General features: G+C 34.1%; 4 protein-coding genes and 1 non-coding gene across 6 annotated transcripts; 3 read left to right on the top strand and 2 right to left on the bottom strand.

Moving 5' to 3' along the window:
- The first annotated feature begins 2,243 nt into the window (after nt 1-2,243).
- LOC125214014 (uncharacterized) lies at nt 2,244-5,104 on the top strand. Of its 2 annotated transcripts, XM_048114845.2 has the most exons (4): nt 2,244-2,385; nt 3,496-3,606; nt 3,684-3,821; nt 4,891-5,104. In XM_048114845.2, the coding sequence occupies exons 2-4, from the start codon at nt 3,516-3,518 to the stop codon at nt 4,905-4,907; spliced, it is 246 nt and encodes an 81-aa protein (XP_047970802.1). In that variant the 5' UTR covers nt 2,244-2,385; nt 3,496-3,515; the 3' UTR covers nt 4,908-5,104. The 2 variants fall into 2 exon arrangements, with proteins under 2 accessions (XP_047970802.1, XP_088924548.1); XM_089068422.1 differs by lacking the exon at nt 2,244-2,385 and having other exon boundaries at nt 3,473-3,606.
- A 234-nt stretch (nt 5,105-5,338) lies between these two features.
- On the bottom strand, nt 5,339-8,430 carry LOC125214013 (tetraspanin-19-like). The gene is made up of 6 exons (XM_048114844.2): nt 8,082-8,430; nt 7,779-7,878; nt 6,957-7,037; nt 6,763-6,867; nt 6,308-6,505; nt 5,339-5,722 (listed from the first exon to the last, which is right to left on the bottom strand). The coding sequence occupies exons 1-6, from the start codon at nt 8,231-8,233 to the stop codon at nt 5,711-5,713; spliced, it is 648 nt and encodes a 215-aa protein (XP_047970801.1). The 5' UTR covers nt 8,234-8,430; the 3' UTR covers nt 5,339-5,710.
- Nucleotides 8,431-8,537: 107 nt separating this feature from the next.
- Nucleotides 8,538-8,610, top strand: TRNAV-UAC (transfer RNA valine (anticodon UAC)). Its single transcript has one exon. It is a non-coding gene; the product is annotated as a tRNA-Val (tRNA).
- A 6,410-nt stretch (nt 8,611-15,020) lies between these two features.
- LOC125214880 (histone H4) lies at nt 15,021-15,530 on the top strand. The gene has a single exon (XM_048116086.2). The coding sequence runs from the start codon at nt 15,083-15,085 to the stop codon at nt 15,392-15,394; it is 312 nt and encodes a 103-aa protein (XP_047972043.1). The 5' UTR covers nt 15,021-15,082; the 3' UTR covers nt 15,395-15,530.
- A 480-nt stretch (nt 15,531-16,010) lies between these two features.
- Nucleotides 16,011-18,524, bottom strand: LOC125210782 (ankyrin repeat family protein). Its single transcript, XM_048110371.1, has 3 exons — nt 17,885-18,524; nt 17,087-17,622; nt 16,011-16,960 (listed from the first exon to the last, which is right to left on the bottom strand). The coding sequence occupies exons 1-3, from the start codon at nt 18,522-18,524 to the stop codon at nt 16,355-16,357; spliced, it is 1,782 nt and encodes a 593-aa protein (XP_047966328.1). The 3' UTR covers nt 16,011-16,354.
- Nucleotides 18,525-20,354: the final 1,830 nt, after the last annotated feature.

Raw genomic sequence — 20,354 nt, 5'->3', positions numbered from 1 at the left:
AACAATTAGCTATTTTTACTTTCCAAAAATGGGGTCAGGACCATAAGTTAATGTGGAAAATGAAATTATTTCACATTCTATTCTATAGCAACCAAATTGCATTGATTACTTATAGGTAAATTGCGCACATTCAATAATATTTTTCATTTTCATTGGATTTTTTATTGCATCTAAATACATTAATCATAATGCTTGTCTAGTAATTGCGCACAATCAATAATATTTTGCATTTTCATAGGATTTTTTATTGAATCTAAATACTACATTAATCCTAAAGCTTCTCTAGTTTTTTCACGAAAATTATTCTCCCCCGAACTGAAATTTGCATGTTTGCCGCAACTTCCAGATTGGCTAAATCGACATATAATCAGAATTGAGATGTATAAAGGCCGAAATTGAAATTCTCATAAGCCAAAACTAGAACAAAGATGATTGTTTGTATATATAAGTCAGAGATTGACACACACCCACCACATCTACTATCATTAACGAAACCACAGTTGGTTGCAGAGGGGCAGAACTGCAAAAGAGTGACGAAGCCACTGTGCCGCCTGGGCACAGCCCCAAACATATGCCTTTAATACTATATGCTATACAATAGATAAAGTTTGTAAAAAATCAAAACTTTTTTTCTCAGTTTTATTTTTTATACTTTACGTGCAAGAGTTTTGCTCCCAATGCAATTTAATTAATTTACTTATATCCGACTTTAAAACTTATTTTCTAATTTATTTGCAACTTATTTATTTAACGATAATGGACTTAGGCCATCTCCAACCATTTACACCAAATCCAAACCTATTTTTTCAGTTCTGTCACATCAAACAGTAATTCTACTCCAACCATTTACACCAAACTCAAACCCAAAAGAATATTCCATATTCACCTACTTCTTTTTACTTTTTCAATCTAACCTACATATATATTTAAATTACACATTAACCCCATAATAATTTGTTAATAATTTATATAAATTAAATATCACATTCTTTAATTTATTTTTTTATAGTATATAATATCACAAATTATACAAAAGAAATAATTAATACTAATAATTTATATAAAGTAAAATGAATGTTGCTTGACTTTTTAACTAAATAATAGATTAAAGAATAATTATACATTAAACTAAATACTACAAATACTTAACCTTAAATAAATACTCAAATATAAATCTAAAATTAAAATATATTTAAACAAATCCTGATGAAATGGAATGGTGGAATGGAATGGGATTCCTACTTCCATTCTATTCATTTGCTTGGTGTGATGGAATGAATGAGTGAATTGATGAAAATGCAAAGGAAATCTAAGGAAATTGACATTTCATTCCTATCTTCATTCCATTCCATCATACCAATCATACCCGTAGTGTTAAAATAGTTAAGTAATACTACTAAACATAACCAAATATCAATACAATTGCAATTAAATATTTTAATTTTTTACTAATTATTTGTATGAAATACCTTATATAGTTGAGGCCCACAACTGTCAAGCCCATAGAGATAAACCTTAATAAAATAATTTAATAGCTTCCATCGTCTTCTTCATAGGACTCCATGCTTCTTGTTTCCGCCATTTCCTCTTCATCAGGTCACAGGTATGTTTCTTCCCCCAATAAATACGTAAATAAGAAGGGGCGTTTTGCAATTTTTCACAAATTATGCAGTAGCTACAGTGTTACCCCATATTTGGGTACCTACTGTTCAAAAAACGCAAAAATGGGGGGTTTCAGATGCGTTTTGGTGTATGGTTGGGGCTGTTTTTAACCGGAAAAATGGGTTTTCCAGTATGATTGGAGTTGCCCTTAGATTTCTAGTTTTTGTCACGCATTCTCTATTTTTTTCTCTCCCATTATTAAACTACTCCATGTGTTTTGTAATTTTTCATTGTCCATGTTGCAGCAATTTTTGGCAATGCCGATACTAAAAAACACGTCACTGTGTTAGATGATAGTATATGAGTTGAATTCAATCATAAATGAACTAATATGACTATACGATCACTCAAGAATCTAGGTCTAATTGATTGTATATTAATGATCGTAAAAATGCTACACAACTTTAATAAGATGGGACTTTCTATTTGAGGATCATGGAGTATTGTCATTTTCTCTTTTTATCATTGTCGCGGAGTACTATATTTAAAATTCTCCCAATAATAAATGATGAATAAAGATTATAACAAGAAATGGAATGGATATTTTGCGGGGTGGTTAAGGCCTTAATTAAAGTTGGGCCCATTCAGTTTCTAATAAATATAAGCCCATATAAATCTCGATGGATCGAACCCGAATTCCAATTTGCTCAAAACAAATTCTCTCATTTCGATCCTTCCTTCTACAGTTTCTGCTTGTGTGATTTTCCAAGCTCTGCATTTCAGGTATTGTATCGTTCTCTGTGTATGGATTAATTATGAGTTATTTTTCTACCTGAATCTAGAATTTTGAGCTTTTAATACTAGGATTGTCAATGGCTTGCATCATCCGTTTAGAATTAGGCCTGTTATTGTTTCCGTCGCCATTTCTTAGATCGATCTGTTCGTTAGTTTACTGAAGCTGCTGAATTAGAATGTTTGTCTGTCCTTTTATTTTATTTTAATTTTTGGCAATTATCATAGATGCCGTTCGTGCTTGAATTCAGTTATGTGGTTTTAGGGCAAAATTGCTAATAATCGTGTTGGCTGTTTTTGGGCTCAATTGTTAGATTAAATCCTAAGCTAATTTATAGTCCCAAAATTGGCGTGAACTTTTTCAATTAATAACCTGCACTATTGACATTGTACTGAAAAAGTATGCACTGACGTTTTTGGTTCACAAAATGCTTACTTGTAGTGGCTAAATTTGTGAACAATACATCTTCTTCTCCATCTTATACGCTTTCCTAAGTTTCTTCATGATGTGCCTGCATAACTTAGTTGCTATAAGCTAGCAACTTAGCATCCCGTCCACCAAAAGTGTTAGTGGGGATATTTTTGTTACAATGTTAACAGTATTGCTGGTTATTGATATTATTAAGTTCAATCCATTTTTGAGACTACGGAAATAGGTTAGGATATAAAGAGAGTGTTACATGTCTGTTAAGTTTGCTTGTATTAAAGTGAGCATCCCATCTTTTTCATCAGAAGGCCTTTAGCATGCACTTCTTTTGGACATGTCAACTTATCTGCTATGCTCTATGGAATATGGACATATTTTTCCTGATTTTACATGTAATGATTGATAAATATGAGTCTCGACCCTTGATAACTCTCATCTCAGTCATAAAAACTGTTCTTTTATTCGATAAAAACACTATCGGGCTCTTTTTTGGGGATGAAGCCCAAGACTAGTAACTAATGTTGATGAGAGTAGGACCTCCAATACTTGTGAAATTACAAATGTGTTCTTAAATGTGGCACATACAGAGCACCCCCAAAACAGCGTTTAACAGTTCCTCTAGTGAATGATTATGGTGTCTTTGTATACAACTGAGCGAAAAACCTTGATGACAGAGAGAGAGGGGGGAGAAGAGATGGCAATCAGCGCGACTATGTTCGGGGCACTACTGGGAATGGGGACCCAGATGTACTCTAATGCTCTCCGCAAGCTTCCTTACATGCGTCGTAATCGCTCTTTCCTTTTCTTTTCTTTTTCACTGATTATTTTGTCGAATTAAACAATTCTGAATGCTCAAATGCAGATCCGTGGGAACATGTGCTGGGGATGGGTTTGGGGGCTCTATTTGTTAACCAATTGATCAAGTTCGATGCAAAGGCTCAGGAGGATCTTGACAAATTACTCATCAAGGCCAAACAAGCCAACGAACGTCGCTACTTTGGTAATATACTCACCCTCCCCATTTCTTTCCTAATTCCACCTTTGTAAATGAAATTAGTAATCGTTCCCACTGGATCCACTCCCTTTTCCTCTCCTTCTCATATATTCATATTTCATAATCTACTTTCATATGCCTTACCATGCTCATCGTTTTATACAGTTAACACTTTTCACATATTAATTGTTGATATTGTGATGATGAAACTGGAAGTATTTGAATTCATGCAAGCATGCAATCTTTTTTCTTCACAATATCTGAGAACATACTGTTGGATTTTTTTTCATGCACTGTCATTGTTTGACTTATAAACTGTTTGCTAGTGCCAAAGTTAAAGATGCTAGTTGTGCTATCAGGGATTACAACAGAAAGCTATTGAGGAATAGCTACTTGATGCGTGGATAATATTCTTGAGTGGCTAGAAGTTACTAAAAGAAAACAATAGGTAGAATAGATTTTCATCCATACATGAACTAGGATTTAAAAGAGAGCATTTTATGTTCCATGATCATTATACGAATCCACAGATTGTATGAAGTAAATCTGGAAATGAAGTTAGACATGGCATAACAAGGTTTGATTAAACAAGATACGTGTTCAGACATAGCATGATCGAAGATACGTATTCAAATATGTCTGCTTCCAGACTTGATCAAGCATGTCTTTGGGATATCAGGGTTGCATAACCTGCATTGGTACCCATTACCTGTTTCAGTTTCAATCTCTTACTTCTGCAACTCAAAGTAATGATCACAGACATAGGAATTCGATGAGGGCCAAACTGGAAGCTTAATTTTTAGTCATGCTTTATTTTTTAAAGTAATTCTAATGAAGGTTGCCAGTATTTTATTTTCTTTATCTGCTAAAATAGTTGACCCAAGGGAGATAGTCTGATGGCTAGTTCCCTGCTGTTTTATGAATACTCCATTTCTTCTCTGATGGTTTCGCTTTTTAGCAATTCTTACTTTCTATGGCTGTTTATTTTGTCTGAAACTGTCTGCTAATTTTGTTTGGATATTTACTCTGATTCGTATCCTTTCATCCTAATTTTGATTGGATATTGTGTTTGCAGATGATGATGAAGAATAAAAGATGTGGAAATGGTCAAACCTCTTTTGTATCTGAATTACATTTCTGCAAACATTTGTTAGCCTAGTTTTGTACCAGGCTTGTGTTGCCCTGTATGGGCTTGCTCCGGCTGTTTTTATGAGAATAAAAATCTTTGTGGTGTACATTTGTTTGCAACATACTACTACTATGTTTTGTTAACAAAATTTATTTGAGCATACTGTTCTAAAAGTTGTGAGAATGTGGATTTTTAATAGGAATAAATCAGAAAATGGTTAGCAAATGTGAGCCTCCAAGATCTCGTTCAGAAGCTAAGTCCCACTTGAGTAAGAATATGAGTTTCAATATTCTGACAATCTCACGCAAGTCATCCTTTCAAAAATGTCATATAAAACGTTCCGACTTTGTTGCGGTATCAACAATGTGCAAAGTAAAATCAAGACAAAAGAACAAAGAAAGAACAAGCATTACATATAATGCATTCACAATGTGAACAAATAAGCTACTAGGTTCAAAATGACGCATTAGACTGCTTAAAGAGGGCTACACCTAAACAACAGCCGGATGGCAATCAACAATACTAGGGTTCTGCTCATCATGCGGTCGATATATGTCTAACGATATCCACAGACGTAGCACTTGATATAAGTTGGAGTAAATTCGTGTATAAAGTATAGGAAAAATTTACAGTATATGCACAAATTGGTGGAGATCACGTCAACCAACTTGAAGCTCAGAAACACTATCGACTGCCAGAAACTAGTAAATTTGAGATGCAATACCATACTCCCACTGTTCGTCTGCGAGCACTTCATTTCATTTCTTTACCTGAGGGTCTGGATAGGAGAAGAATAAGTCAGCTTAAACTATTTAAGAGGCCTGAGAGATTCAAACAGAGCACATTGTTTAGGTGTTCCAGTGGGTGCAGTCAAGACAATCTTGCAAGGCAGTTGAATAATACAGTAAAGTTTCAATTTTATCTTAAACAAATATGTTCATAACTGACCCGTGTATAAAATGAGGTCATTAATTTACTATTGCCTCTAATTAACTAGCTAAATTACCAACATTTTCTTTTTAAACTCTTTCAGTATGGAAAACTTTTATTTCGATTTTGAGTTATAATAAGTCGTAGACTTATCAAATCTCTCTCACGATCATTGATTTACCAAATGGCCCAGTGATTGTTATGCCATTTCTAAGTTTTTCTAATGGATGCAAATATGTAGCATGCCTATGGTTCTATATCATCCCCACTACTGAAATTCTTCGATCCAAATGCAGCAATATTATTACTTTGCAAAACTAGATGTTAACTTAAACTATGAAAAGAGGAAGTCAAGCCAATAAGAATGGGTTCAGAAATTTACATTCCAGTCATGCAAGTGTTATGAAACCTTCTTAATTATAAGTGCATGTACCTTACTGTTGATCCTAGCACTCCAAGAATCACTTTTCACACCGTATGCCGATTCACTACCATTAGCATATGATTGTGGAGGGACATAATTCTTCAGCAGGGGCACCCTATCAGGTAGATACTCATCATCACTTTCATAGTATTTCTCAGAATGTGGACCTAAAGCTTTGAGTACCATAGCCAACAACATGCTTAGTCCCTGCATGCAGAGATCATGACATTAATAAGAAAGGCTAACAAAGATCAAGTGGAATAGGATGTTTTACATATAGTCATATAGTAATAATAAAATTACACAACGGGTGTGACTTGGAAGGCATATTACCATAACCTCTCATTAATCTTTATATTCATATTTTGAGGATTATGTTTTTCATTTCAAAGAATACAAACAAGCGCACACATTTGGAGAGCGCGAGAGCAAGGGAGATTGTGCAGGAGAAGTAAGAAGTTGACCTGCACAGCAACCATCGACAAGCCAATCCATTTGCAAATGTCATAATTGTCCTTGATAAAGTCCTTCAACCTATCGAGATTTCCAGTTGCATCTGCTGGGAAGTCCTGAAAAACATTCAAGTTAGAATTAAACCATTTCTAATATTCATGCAGTGTCTGGCCATATTAAAAGAAGCATTATTAGAGCAAAATACCTCTTGCCAGTCGTGGTTTAAGAATACATCTGTAGTAACTGCAGCTTCCAGCATAAATATCATGAAGACAAAAGCCATGTACTATGCTGGTTAAGGTCAACATAGAAATTTGATGCATGCACTTGACTAAAAAAACATGCATTCTCAGACCTAAAGGAACATACAATGCTTCAGGGGAGAAGGCGGAGATATGCAACTGAAGCAACTATTCTACAATCTAGATATTCTTCTGAAACAATCACAGACTGCCCAACTTGAAAAGGTTGCTCATGTTACACAAGAATAAGCATTACCTAGGATCGCAAGAGCATTTAATTAAGTTAAATGCTTCTAAGAGATCTTTGTTCTGTGTATTTCATTGAAAGCAGAAGAGAATTCATTTGCTCAAAAATCTTCAACTAACCTTCAATCTACACAAAATAGTTCATCTGATCTAGCAGCTGAATCACAGATACTGCATCATGATTCATCTAAAGGGCTTATTTCCTAAGAAGCAGGGGCTAAAGAACCAAACATTTTTAAAGAACAACCAGCAACTTGCTCAAGTTGTAAGCATATGAAATCTAATTTTGTGTCATGCTAACCACCTTGAACCAAACTATCTCAACACAGATCATCCTTTACTAGAAAAGGCAACTCTTGTTTGCATAAACGAGAACACAATTGCACCAAAGAGATGATCTGAGAAAGATTACAAAGTGCTCACAGTTTCCGCTTCAAGATAAATTGGAAGGAGTGGATTATGAGTCCATCAATGATCATAGTCTGTTGCCGGATAAGTGAAAAAATAATGCAACCAAACAAACCCCAACGAAAGGATACAATGTACAAGCAGCAGCCATTGGCAGTCTCAGCAGCAATGTGACCGGAGCATGTGATGACGCACAAACTAACACCAAGCCCCAAAATAGTGTATATAAACCTGTATTGCAGCTCCCAATCAATAAAAACAACTAAAGAAATAGCCAATTACTTCAAACACACGCAGCAAAAACGCATAAAACCCCACTCCTCCCACAGCACTCCTATAATTGCCCCCATAAATAGATCCAACGTTTGAATTTGTGATTCAAACAGCTGAAATTAGTAATTACTCCAAAATCCATCTCTATGAAACACACTTACCACGGGACAGGGAAGTTCATAGATTCGTCGGTGTGGAGCCAGACTCTAAACATCCAGAGCGAGTAGATGATCAAGGCGATTCCGGCCATTCCGAGGAGCGAATTGAACAGCTTCAGAAGAGATTGAACGCAGCTGCGCGCCATTCGACCCATTTTTGAAATTTGGTTTTGAACGAAAGCGTTCAAATTGAGCACAGCTCCCGGAGAATTGATCGGCGGTGTAAAAAATTGGGGAGCGGGAGCCTCGGCGGCGAAGGGGAACCCTAACTTGGAGAAGATCAAAGTGAGGGTTAGCGTAGAATAGATGGATGGAAATGAAGAAACAGAGGTATAAAAGAGAAAGACTAGATATCCCTTTCACAGCTCAATATAGTCTTGCGGTTTTCACGGTGCTCCACTTTTATCAGATATACTATACCTTCTAGTAGTAATTACTAATATGAAAAATGATCACAAGGTTGCTGTGGTGTAGTGGTTATCACGTTAGTCTTACACACTAAAGGTCCCCAGTTCGATCCTGGGCAGCAACAATGTTTTTGTTATGGAAGATATTTTTGGAAATTTCAATTAAGTAGTACCAAATATGTGATTATTTTTTCTTCCTTTCTTATTTCTTTTTTAGTTTCTTCTTCATTCTTTTTTCTTTATTTTATTCTTTTTTTATTGTTTTATCTTTCTTTCTTCTCTCTTTTTTTCTCCTTAGTTTATATTTCTTCTTCTTTCTTTTTTTCTTTTATCTTCTTTTTCTTCTTTCCTTTTAGTATTTTATACATACATCAATTGCATTTATAATATAAATTAAGAACAAAATGTCTAATTAAATTTATTATTTAAAATAATTAAATTAATTGAATATTTTTTATTAAATTATTTTATACTCATTTTAAGATTGAAACACATAACTAAAAATGTTCAACTCTTTGTATCATTATGAATACAATTCACAATTATTATTTCATAGTATTATGTGATTCTTAATTTATATAATTATACTGTAATTATTTATTAATTACTAGTACTAGCTTTTAGTATTATAACAATAATATTTTTATAATAATTAAATATAAATATAACTATAATTATAATTAACTATATTTGAATAATATTAAAAATAAATTAATTATTAATTTATAACATCAAAATAATAATATTAATATTGATTAATAATAATAGTATAAAGAGTGAGGAGAATGAGAGAAGATATTACAATATCACTTTTGGTACTAATTTTATGTATACCTATAATATCTTTTATGACATAAATGAGAAAATGTATCTGTTTAGAGGACATTTTGGGAAGAAAATTGCATCAAGTACCAAAAATGTGATTTATAGGTACTAAAAGCGATATAAAATATAGATCAGATACCATTTACGTGCGAAAGTGAAAGATCAGATACCATTTATGTAGTTCACTTTTTTTTAAGTATGTTTAAAAGTTGCAATCAGAGTGAAATAGTATCAGAGTTCATTCTATAGAGGTAACTTTTTTTTTTTTTTTTTTTAAGTTATTCAACTTTTTTCATTATATAGGATGCGGGATCAAGTATAGTACTATGATCAGACTTAATTGTAACCACTATTTTGTCCAATTTTGTAATGAAAACATTTGATTTTGTGAAAAATGAATGATCCGATGAACTATTTGAAAATTCAAAATTCAAACTGTGAAATTTGACCCAGTCCAATCCAAAAAATCTGAAATCTTATATAAACATATAAAATTTAGAAATTTAAAAACAAAAATCCAAAAAACTTAAAATCCAACACCAAAATCAACACAAAGGATTTTATATTTGTAAGGTTAATAATTATAGTAGCATATATTTTTATTATTTGTACATAATATATTCAGATTTTATAACATCTGATTCGATCCAAACATTCAAAAAATTTACAAAATCTCGATCTAATTCGAACCAAAAATTCAAAAATTTGTACCAAGTTTAAAGATATTTTCTCATCCCTATTTTTATTTTGTTTTACGATATGTAATCTTACACGCGTATTATAAGTTCATTCTTTCAATGAGCAATTAATATATTTACTTGCATGGTGCAATTTAACCAAGTACTCCCTCCGTCTCAACTAAGATGATAAATAGTACTCCTAGTATTAGTGTATCCCAAATAAAATTGTACATTTCTATTTTTTGAAAATTTTCCTCTTCAAGTATTATACTCAACTACATTTTATCTGTTCAATTAATTTTTTTTTCTTCATTTAATACTCATGTCTACCTTTTATCTCTCCAATTAAATATATTAACAAACAATTCCTAAATTCCCGCATCAATTAAGAAATGCGTCATCTTAGTTGGTTTGGAGTGAGTAGTTATGCTCCAACATTGTTCATTTTAAAAAATTTTATGCTTAAATTTTTATATTATGCTACTAGTATGATGGGAGGATATATTACGGCCAATTCTCAGTCGCTTCTTGCCCTTTCGCCTTCTCTAAGATAACCTCGCCTCTATTTTGGGAACCTCGTTATAGATATTCACCGTCAATAATTGGCAAGGGCTCTCAGACACCGTTAAAAGATACAAGGACACAATATCTACGTGCACCTCTCATTATGAAATTGAAATTAGTTAAAATTGAAAGTAAATTTATAATGGAAAAAAAAAGTGAAATGAGATTGTATTTATATGGTTTTAAATTCATAATAAAAATTAATTATATTTTTAGAGGAAGAAATTTAAGTTATAACCTAACATAGCGTGTTTAAAATAAAGAGAAAAAATTAATTATGTAAATACAACTACTATATACCATAGTATATAAAACAATAATTAGTAGAGTATATTGATTTATGAGGTTATATAATATTTTTAGTATAATTGATAATTTTAAAATATAACATGACAAAAAATTATAATTATATGATCGTGTTATAAGTTGTTATTGATTTCAACTTTAGTATGGTATAATAGATAAATATTTAAAAAAGATAAAACTTAATCTTAAATTAAAAAAATAATTTAAAATAAATTAATGAAAACATAAATTGAAAAAATGAATGAATTATAAAAGAAATGTGAAAATCGAATTAGAGAAATGAAATTAATAAAACGACTACAATTAAATAGAAAAGATAATAGTGTAAAGTTATTGGAGCCTTAAATGAGATATTTGAATTATTAATAGCCATAATATCTAAATTTATTAAAATGTCATTTTATGGTCAACCATAGTGTGACTGTAACTTTATTCTTGATGGACTATTTATTAGCACTAAAAATACTTGCAAGTATACAAGGTAGATCTAGTGTAGCTAAAGGTCAGTATCAGAATATCGAACACAGGGAATAAGATTACAACTGTCTGTCATATACTACTATTTAGAGACACAAGATTTTCGGGTTGATTAATTAAACTAGATAGAAAGAAATAAATAAATAACAGAAAACATAAAAATATAAATAACAAATAATACAAAGCAGACTAAGGAATGTAGAATTTTAGAATTTTAGGAACCACAATCAAAAGGTAATATCCAAAGTACTTCCTTGAATTACGGTCTCCAGAGTTACTAAGCTATCACAGATGTAAAACTGTATCTTCTCCCGAAGCATACAATTTGTAGATTGCTACCTAGAACCGAAGTGTCCTTCCTATAACTAAGGCAACAACTTCTAAAAGCTCCTAAGATAAATTGGCTTCATTCAAAGGCTCAAATCTCTCGATTATATTGACAAAGACGTCAATTTCTCCTCTTTCAAATTAGACTACTCACTTCTCAGTTCTTGTAGTAAAATCCACATGCATTCATAAGATGTCAATCAAACAAATGTATAAGCACAAGAGAAATTGAAATAACTACAAGAGCTAACAAGGAAAAACAATTGAATAAATAACTTATAATCATAGCATGTTACCAAAAATTCTACAAAAGATGTTTAATACTTATAGACAAGTAAAACAACAAAAAGTACTAGACATGAAGAAAAACAAAACAAAATTCAAAGTTGAATGATGCAATTTTCAGTCTTCTCTTGCTTGGATCAGCAGAGCTCCTCTCCAATGGAAGAATTATATGTGGAATATGGGATGAAAGAAGTATAGAGATGGAGAGAATTAGAGGATCTAAGATGAATATCACTGAATTAGGGTATGAGGTATATATAGGCATGAAAATAATTTATAATTGGTAAAAAGTACCCTTCAAGTAATGGAAAAGATGTAAATTCGAAATCCTCAATTAATAGCAGAGATTTGACAACAATTTCTTTCCTTCCTTAATTTCCGCCTAATTTCGACTGCACTGCGCAACGTTCGTAAAATGACCATAACTTTATCCACAGAACTCCGATTTAGATGTTCAAGATACCCACACGAAGCTCTTTCGAAGACGAAGAGAATGGTATGTATTAAGCACTGATTGGACTTCAAATCAGTTGGCATATGGCCTCGAAGCCTCGAACAGAGGCTATTACACCTTGGCCATTTTCGCACCTTTTTTCAATCTTTTTCTATCATTTATCAATAAACATGTCAAAATACTAAAATATACTAATATATGCAATTTAAGAACATAATTTGCAAGATTGACGTTTAAAACAAACCAAATCTAGGCCTTAAAAACATGCAAATCCCATGTTTATCAATCCTCACAAATATTATATCTTTGGTCATTGTTAATTGAGTCACTTTTTTATTTTTGGCAAAATAATTCTTCCTTCATTTTCTTAAAAATAAAAATTCTTTCTTTTTTGGTATGTTGCATAAAAACATAATCTTTTTATTTAAGGAATTTTTTTTTTTGACACCAAATGTAAGATATTATTCAACCAAATTCATAAGGATTTCATCGTGAATAAAAATAAGAATGCAATTCAACCAAAACTTTCTCTCAGCTATAGAACCAGATGCCCGAGCAAGTGTGTAGGCAACTTGATTCGCTGATCGCTTTACGAACCTCATAGAGGATCCAGAGACCTCTTTCAAAAGCTGACAACTTCTACTACTGCCCAAAAGATAGATTCATCATTCCGTAAACTTGTCACTGCGAGTACTACCGTTTGGGCATCCATCTCAATCTCAATCTCATTCTTTCTCTTTAACGAGTTGAGACACATTTACTACTAATTCATTTTCTTTTTATCGTACATTACTAATTTTGTTTTTAGAGAAAGGAGGGGGTACTCCGTCTTAGTACTACTAAATCTCTTATTTAAAATTTTTGTGTTTGAAAAGAAGTGAGTCGATTAGTATGAAATGAAATGGATTATTAAATTTAAGAGTGAATTACGTAAACGGTACCTGATCTTTCACTTTCGCACGCAAATGGCACCTGATCTTTGTTTTATCTCGTTTTTGGTACTTTGTCACTAAAATACCCTTAATAAATATATGAATGACCTCCAGGTCCCATGGGGTAAATCTGGAAATCCAATTAAAGTGATATTGCAACCACGTCACCATCTCTCGCCTCCTGACACTTCCTCTTTTTCATTACATCACTCATCTCTCTCTTCACTATTGTTTTCTTCCTCATTTCTGCCGCACGAGTTTGACGATTTGAGTGAACGAAGGGATCGGGAGGACTCTCAAGGGGAGAGATCTCAGCAGGGGCAGAAATGCGATTTGGCAGAACAATGGTTTCGAGGATTGATTCAATTTTTTTTAAAATTTTTCGATTTTATTTTCTATTTGTCCTTTTACTTTTTATATTCCGAAAAATGTCTCATTTTGAGTTGACGGAGGCGAGGCCATGGGAGGATTGTAGTTCTAACACTTTGACAATGAAGGAAAGGAAAAAAAAATGATTTTTGAGTTTAGAATGAAGGTTTTGGACAAAATAGTGGGACAGATGCAAGCTGAAAAATGAGTACGAATTTTGGAAAAATATTTCAACTAATATGGAAACTTTATTATAATGGGAAAATATTTTAACTCTACTTTGACCTATAACTTGCATTAACTATTTTCAAGCCATGTCAAAGTAATTCAAACTTTTAATTAATCTCTAATTATCTTAAATTTTAATAAAAGGTTTTAATCAAAATAATTCAAACTTTTAATTGATCTCTAATTATCTTAAATTTTAATAATTAATCTTGTGACATTAATTATCTCAAATTCAGTTCTCTCTCTACAAATTAATATTCACGATTGATGGTACACGGTATATGCATATATAATATATACATATATTTGCAATCAAATCAACCTAAGTCTAAAAAGTGTCATCTTGTGCATTTCCATAATACCCTGGACGGCCAAATTTGACTCTAGGGGGTATTTTTGGGCGAAAATTAGTACTCCCTCCGTCCCGGCTAAAATGACACATTGCTTAGTCGGCACGGGGTTTTAGAAGTTATTGGTTAAAGTGTTTAATTGGAGAGAGAGAAGGTGAGTGTAAGTATTAAAGTAGAGAGATAAAGAAAGATGAATATTTTAATAGGAGTGAGAAAAAGTGGTTGAGTGTATTAATTGGAGAGAGAAAGTTACCAAAAAAGGAAATGTGTCATCTTAGTTGGGACAAACTAAAAAGGAAAACATGTCATCTTAAGCGGGACGGAGGGAGTACTAGGTACCAAAAATGTGATTTGTAAGTACCATAAACGATATAAAACAAAGATCAGATAGTATTTTTGTGCGAAAGTGAAAGATTAGGTACCGTTTATGTAGTTCACTCTAAATTTAATTAGTTTTTGTTTTATAAATTGCTATACAAATATATTCGTTACTAATGTTCTAAATTTCAAGCATGAGTAATCGGATAAATTAATTTATGAAGCGAGGACACATTAATTGAAGACCCCGATCCCTGTCACTTTAAAACCTAATCTCCACCGTCGATACGACCTTCACAACGGTCTAGATCACTCAAAACTGATGACGCGGATCGCAATCGTAGCCGCAGTTAAGCAATCCAAATCCAACGGGCGTAGATCACCCATGACATCTATTTAAAACATCGCCAATTTCAACTCAGCCACCACTATCTCCACCTCGCCTACCAAATTGCAATTCCAAATCTAATTCGCATCCGAAAATGTCTGGGCGAGGCAAGGGCGGCAAGGGTTTGGGGAAGGGCGGAGCGAAGCGCCACCGCAAGGTCCTCCGCGATAACATCCAGGGCATCACGAAGCCGGCCATCCGCCGTCTCGCTCGCCGTGGCGGCGTCAAGCGTATCAGCGGCCTGATCTACGAGGAGACTCGCGGAGTGCTGAAGATCTTCCTCGAGAACGTCATCCGCGATGCCGTTACCTACACTGAGCACGCTCGCCGCAAGACGGTGACGGCGATGGACGTCGTCTATGCTCTCAAGAGGCAGGGACGCACTCTGTACGGATTCGGCGGTTGATGGTGTGGCTAGGGTTAGGGATTTGTGTAAATTTGTTGTAGTTTCGTAAGTGATTTCGGATTTGAATCTATGAATTATGAAATTCGATGTATGGAATTTGGTGTTTGTTCAATGGAATGGTACTTGTTATCTTAAATTAAGCTGCTCATTCATTTAATCTTTAGTGTTTTAGCATTATAACCTGCAATTCATTGTCACCAAACTATAATCTGTTCACTCTGATAACAGATTAAATCGGAAATGTGGTTCAATTGCAAACTTGCTTTATCGAATAATTTTCTGTATTTATCAGATTCAACAATGTATGAGCTTACAGCTGTTGGTATTGAAGCTTACTGTGTTTTGATTCTCTGTTTCTCAGAATCTGAAGTGTATGCGAAGTCACATATTCATTTCATATTTTATAGCTCTTCTTGTATTACTCTCTATTTTGAGTCATGATTGTGATTTTAGAGCCGTTCACCTTTTGATTCTGAACTTGATGATTGTAGCTATGTTGAGACTGGTTTACTCTTCATTCAGTGCTTCCGTTTATGTGAGACTCAATATGCAGATCTTGAGGAAATGACAGCAGCCACAGGTTAGTAATTTCATTTGTGTATTGGCAAGTAAAAACTGAACAAATACATTCTGCACCTTCCATAGATATGTAATGCTTGATATGATATTTTACAACTGATTGTGTTGGCAGTTCATTGCCCAAATCCACAGTAGAGAGCCTGTAGGCTATATTTACAAGATTTATATCTTCTGCAGCCACTATTCACAGGCATAAGCACATTTACACACATCACATACACATGTGCCCTATATACACTATTATGCAGGTTCTGAAATGCTTCCAGCTCCGATCCCACCCCAATAATGACCGAGTAAAACGAAACCAATTACTGAACTAGTATTATTCAATAAAGTTCCTGGAGGTTATCTTCAGATAACCTCATCCCTCTTTCAGAATTCTTAGTCTCTGAGTGCATATAGCACAAGACAGAATGGATAGTACGAGAGACGGCGGAATATGTGGCGGTTTGATGAGCCCAAGAAGCATAGAGGAACAAACAGCACTATCAATGCAAAGACAAAGCTCGAGCTTATGAGGAGGACGGTTATTGCAAGCCAGCAGAGTGTGCTGACAACTAGGTAGACAGCGGCCAAGAATGCTATAGACATCATGGCAAGAGCTAATCCCAGCAGAAGCACAGCCGACTTCAAAGCTAAACGCATGGAACTAGGATCTCCCAGTTGTGCCCACAGTAGAGTGACAGCAACAATGACAGAGGTATGCATTGCTATGGTGTTGCAAATCACAAACTCCTGAAACTTAACCTTTTTGAGCATGGTTGCGATATCTTGGTCATAATGGGTGTTGTTATTACCACCAGGCACAGTGAAACCTGCTTGAAATGTAACTGTTGCGACTAGCATGGCAACCACCAGAATCGTATTTATCTTGTCTCTCCAACTTTCTGTCTCCAGTTGGTCTCCGAGCTTAAAACTCGTGCTTCTGGAAGTTGGTTTATGTGCTCGTGGGGCATCAACTGCTCTCAAGGCCATGCAGGTAAGCCTCTGCATTGTGAATTGTTCATTTTCAGGTATTAAAACCTATACAACTTGTTATTTGAGAAATATCATTATATTTGAGCCACTCAACAGGCATTAAAATCTACAAAACTAGTTATTTGAGGCACTAACCTTGTGAAATGATACCAATCCCACTTCAATTTGTTCCTCGGCAATGTCAAGTGCCATCTGGCGGTTGTTATTTAACAACCTCGGAATCACTCTTTTGTCCCTCACAAGAATGCCAACCAGCTTTGGATGCGCGTAAATGGTTGCAAGGTGTAAAGGTGTGTTCCCATCAGCATCTTTTTCATTAATAAGCATCTCCATCTCTGGCCTTTTAAGCATATACTCCACTGCTTTGTATTTCCCACTTCTAGCAGCTACGTGCAGTATATTCTGACCGTGTGCAGTTAGCAGCTCCCTTGTATCTGGCCGATGCTGAAACATCATTTGGATAATATCTACATGTCCTTTGCTGGCTGCTGAATGGATGGGATGAAAGCCTTGTTTATCTTTCTGGTAAGCAAATTCAAACTGTCTGTCTAGTAAGAACTTGACCCCTTCTGTAAATCCCATGCATACAGCTGCGTGAAGTGGACTTTTGCCTTTGCTGTTTCTCAGCTGAAACATTGTTGGATCCTTTTCCCACAACAACTTAATGACATCTAAAATTTTATTATGAAAACAAGAAAGGAAAGGTTAAAAAAAGCATAATATCATAGGAAGAACTCAAGAAAGAAGAAACTGGTATGTGTGTATATATATAACCGAAGTGGATGAGCAACATTATCAATCTAAATATAATTGCTGTGTCCCGACTCATCTCATCACTTTTCAGGCAGTCCTTTCTGCTCATCATTATCAAGTTACAACAAAATATCATATAGTACATAGTAGAAAATAAAGAATAGTATGGATGTTTACTACCTATGTTGTGCTCGAGTATCGCAGCGAAAACAGGTGACTTATTTTTATGTTTTGCACCTGTGCTGTAGCTCCCAACAGGATTGTCCATAAGGAGCCTTACAATGATGAGAAATCCTGCTCCTGCAGCAAGATATAGCAAAGACTTACCTTCCTTGTTAAGAGAATAAGACATCAGCGGGTTCCTGTTGATCAGAATTCGAGCCACTTCTTCATGCCCATATTTCAGAGCCTCGTGCAGGGCAGTGTTCCCTTCCTCGTTCTTTTCACGCAAACCACCTTCTGCGAATTCTGAATTGACTAGCAATGTCACCAGTTGTGAACTGCCGGCTCTTGCTGCTATATGAAGTGCAGTGTCACCTCGCGCATTCTTTTCAGCAACTAAGTCAGGCAAGTCCTTGCAGATTAGTTTGACGATTTCATAGCTCCCGAAGCTTGTTGCTACGTGCAGCACTGTCTTATTCTGTGGACCTAACTGCACGCAAGAAACCGTTGGCCCGTGTTGTCGATCACATTCCATCGCTCTCACGAATTCAAGAATGTCATCTTTCATTATCGCTCTGTATAATTTTGGGTCCATGGTTTGTGCAGTCTCGTAGCTCTCCTCTTCATCGAGCAAACCGGGATATTTGTGCACTGACATAGGTAACTGGCTTGTCTATTTTGTTCTCTCAAATTCATTTCGTAAAACCTACGCTTGTTTATATACACACAGTTGCTAACCAGCCCTTTTGTAAATTGTTCAGTAATTTCTTTAAAAAGGGTTGTTTGATGACTTTGATCAATCAATTTCAAGGACTAGTGAGCTGTATGATGGCTATGTTTGATCTTACTTGTTTGGGACCATGCAGATACCTAATTTATTAGTGGAGCAAATATTGAATTTTCTTTGACTATGATATTTAAATCAGTAGGCAAGGATCATATAATTTACCTGATCAAGTTTGTAGACTTTCCCATATTAGATACCTCTGAATATTCCTTAAAAACCAACAGCATGTTTTAGGCTACAAGATTTGATATGAAAAAGATACATATAAAACTTTACTATTTGGAAAAACATTCAAGAAAGGGGAATAAGCATGCACTTTGCTGCGTTGGAGTGATGTGCTTGTTTGTGTCTTCTATCATTAGTCAATCACGCGTTGTTAGGAAAGTGTATAGTAATCTCATATTCTTTGATTCTAAGACTAAGACTTTTGATTGCGATCTGATGCCTCATTTCAGTTTCAGTGCTGACTGCTGCAATTTCCATGGATAAATTTAACGACTTCTGTCTCCCGGTCTTGCATTCCTACTTATTAAATCGCCCTCAATGTTATATTTTATACTCCATCCGACCCATAAGAGTATGCAACTCTTGATTGCGCAGATGTTGGTAAAGTAAAAAAGAGATAAAAAGAAAAAGTAAGGTCATCCACAACGATGGCTCATAGCCATCCCCTTAATTATAACATCGCTTCATCATTCATGGGTCCACAACACTTGTTACTCCATCTCTTAATTAAGAGACATTACCTGAAACTTGTCATCTGTTATCCATCTCATCTCTTCACTATGATTCATAACTCCTACTATTTCATTTAATTTTTTTTTTATTTTTTTTCAACAAATTCAGTTAATATTTGGATGACATATAGTAATTTATAATTTTATTAAAAAACAAGAATTAAAATTTTGATTTAATTATATATTGATTTAGTTATTATAAAACCTAATTAAATAAATTTTGATTCAATTAAAATACATGATTCATTAAAAATATTCACATGCAAATTAAGTAAGAATAAAAGTCGAACTCATTTTGTACTTCAATTTATTTACTAACACATATTTAAATGAAATTTAATATAATTAAATTCACATTAAATCATAAACATAAATATTATTTGAATTAAATTCATAATATATTAAAATATAAACATGCAATTAGAAAGAAAAGCATAAATTAAAAAAAATCCAATAAAGTGAGAAAAAAATATAATAAAAGTCAATTTACCAACTTTTTATATAATTCAATAAATTATTTACACATAAATAAAGTCGAGAAGTGTACTTAGAGACGGAGGGGCTTCTCTATTTTTAAAATCGGGCAAATGAAGCCCACTCGCCAACTTACCCTCCCCATCAAGCTGCCCCGTGAGACGGGATGCAGTCAACACTGGATCGTTGTTGGCTCGTCATGTTCTTCAAGGGGAGACACTATTTCACCAATCGAGTCACAGATACTTTAATTAGTGCATCCACAACGAAGCTCGTTCTTGGCTTGTCCCGGCGGGACGAGTTCGAGGCAGCAACGAGTTTCGTTGTGGATGCTCTCATTAAAGTATTGTTAATGGATAATGAGTCTCACCTTATTAAAGAGAAAAGATTTTTTAAAATTGGAAAGTGTATAATCTTGTAGGATGGATTAAAAAAGGAAAGAAAATCCAGAAAAGGAGATAGATTTATGGTTACTTGTGTGTATATACAC

This window comes from Salvia hispanica, chromosome 3 (genome assembly GCF_029641045.1).
Source record: "Salvia hispanica isolate PSC_SH4W2 chromosome 3, Shi_PSC_v1, whole genome shotgun sequence".
Taxonomy (NCBI): Eukaryota; Viridiplantae; Streptophyta; class Magnoliopsida; order Lamiales; family Lamiaceae; genus Salvia; species Salvia hispanica.
This window is presented reverse-complemented; position numbering and strand designations above follow the sequence as displayed.

Coding starts and splice junctions, on each gene's coding strand:
- LOC125214014 (XM_089068422.1), top strand. CDS start 3,489: ATGACAGAGAGAGAGGGGGGAGAAGAGATGGCAATCAGCGCGACTATG. Junction 3,607..3,683: donor CAAGCTTCCTTACATGCGTC/GTAATCGCTCTT, acceptor GCTCAAATGCAG/ATCCGTGGGAACATGTGCTG.
- LOC125214013 (XM_048114844.2), bottom strand. CDS start 8,233: ATGGGTCGAATGGCGCGCAGCTGCGTTCAATCTCTTCTGAAGCTGTTC. Junction 7,038..7,778: donor ATGGCTGCTGCTTGTACATT/GTATCCTTTCGT, acceptor TAACCAGCATAG/TACATGGCTTTTGTCTTCAT. Junction 6,868..6,956: donor TAAACCACGACTGGCAAGAG/GTATTTTGCTCT, acceptor AATGTTTTTCAG/GACTTCCCAGCAGATGCAAC.
- LOC125214880 (XM_048116086.2), top strand. CDS start 15,083: ATGTCTGGGCGAGGCAAGGGCGGCAAGGGTTTGGGGAAGGGCGGAGCG.
- LOC125210782 (XM_048110371.1), bottom strand. CDS start 18,524: ATGTCAGTGCACAAATATCCCGGTTTGCTCGATGAAGAGGAGAGCTAC. Junction 17,623..17,884: donor GATACTCGAGCACAACATAG/GTAGTAAACATC, acceptor ATAAAATTTTAG/ATGTCATTAAGTTGTTGTGG. Junction 16,961..17,086: donor GATTGGTATCATTTCACAAG/GTTAGTGCCTCA, acceptor TTCACAATGCAG/AGGCTTACCTGCATGGCCTT.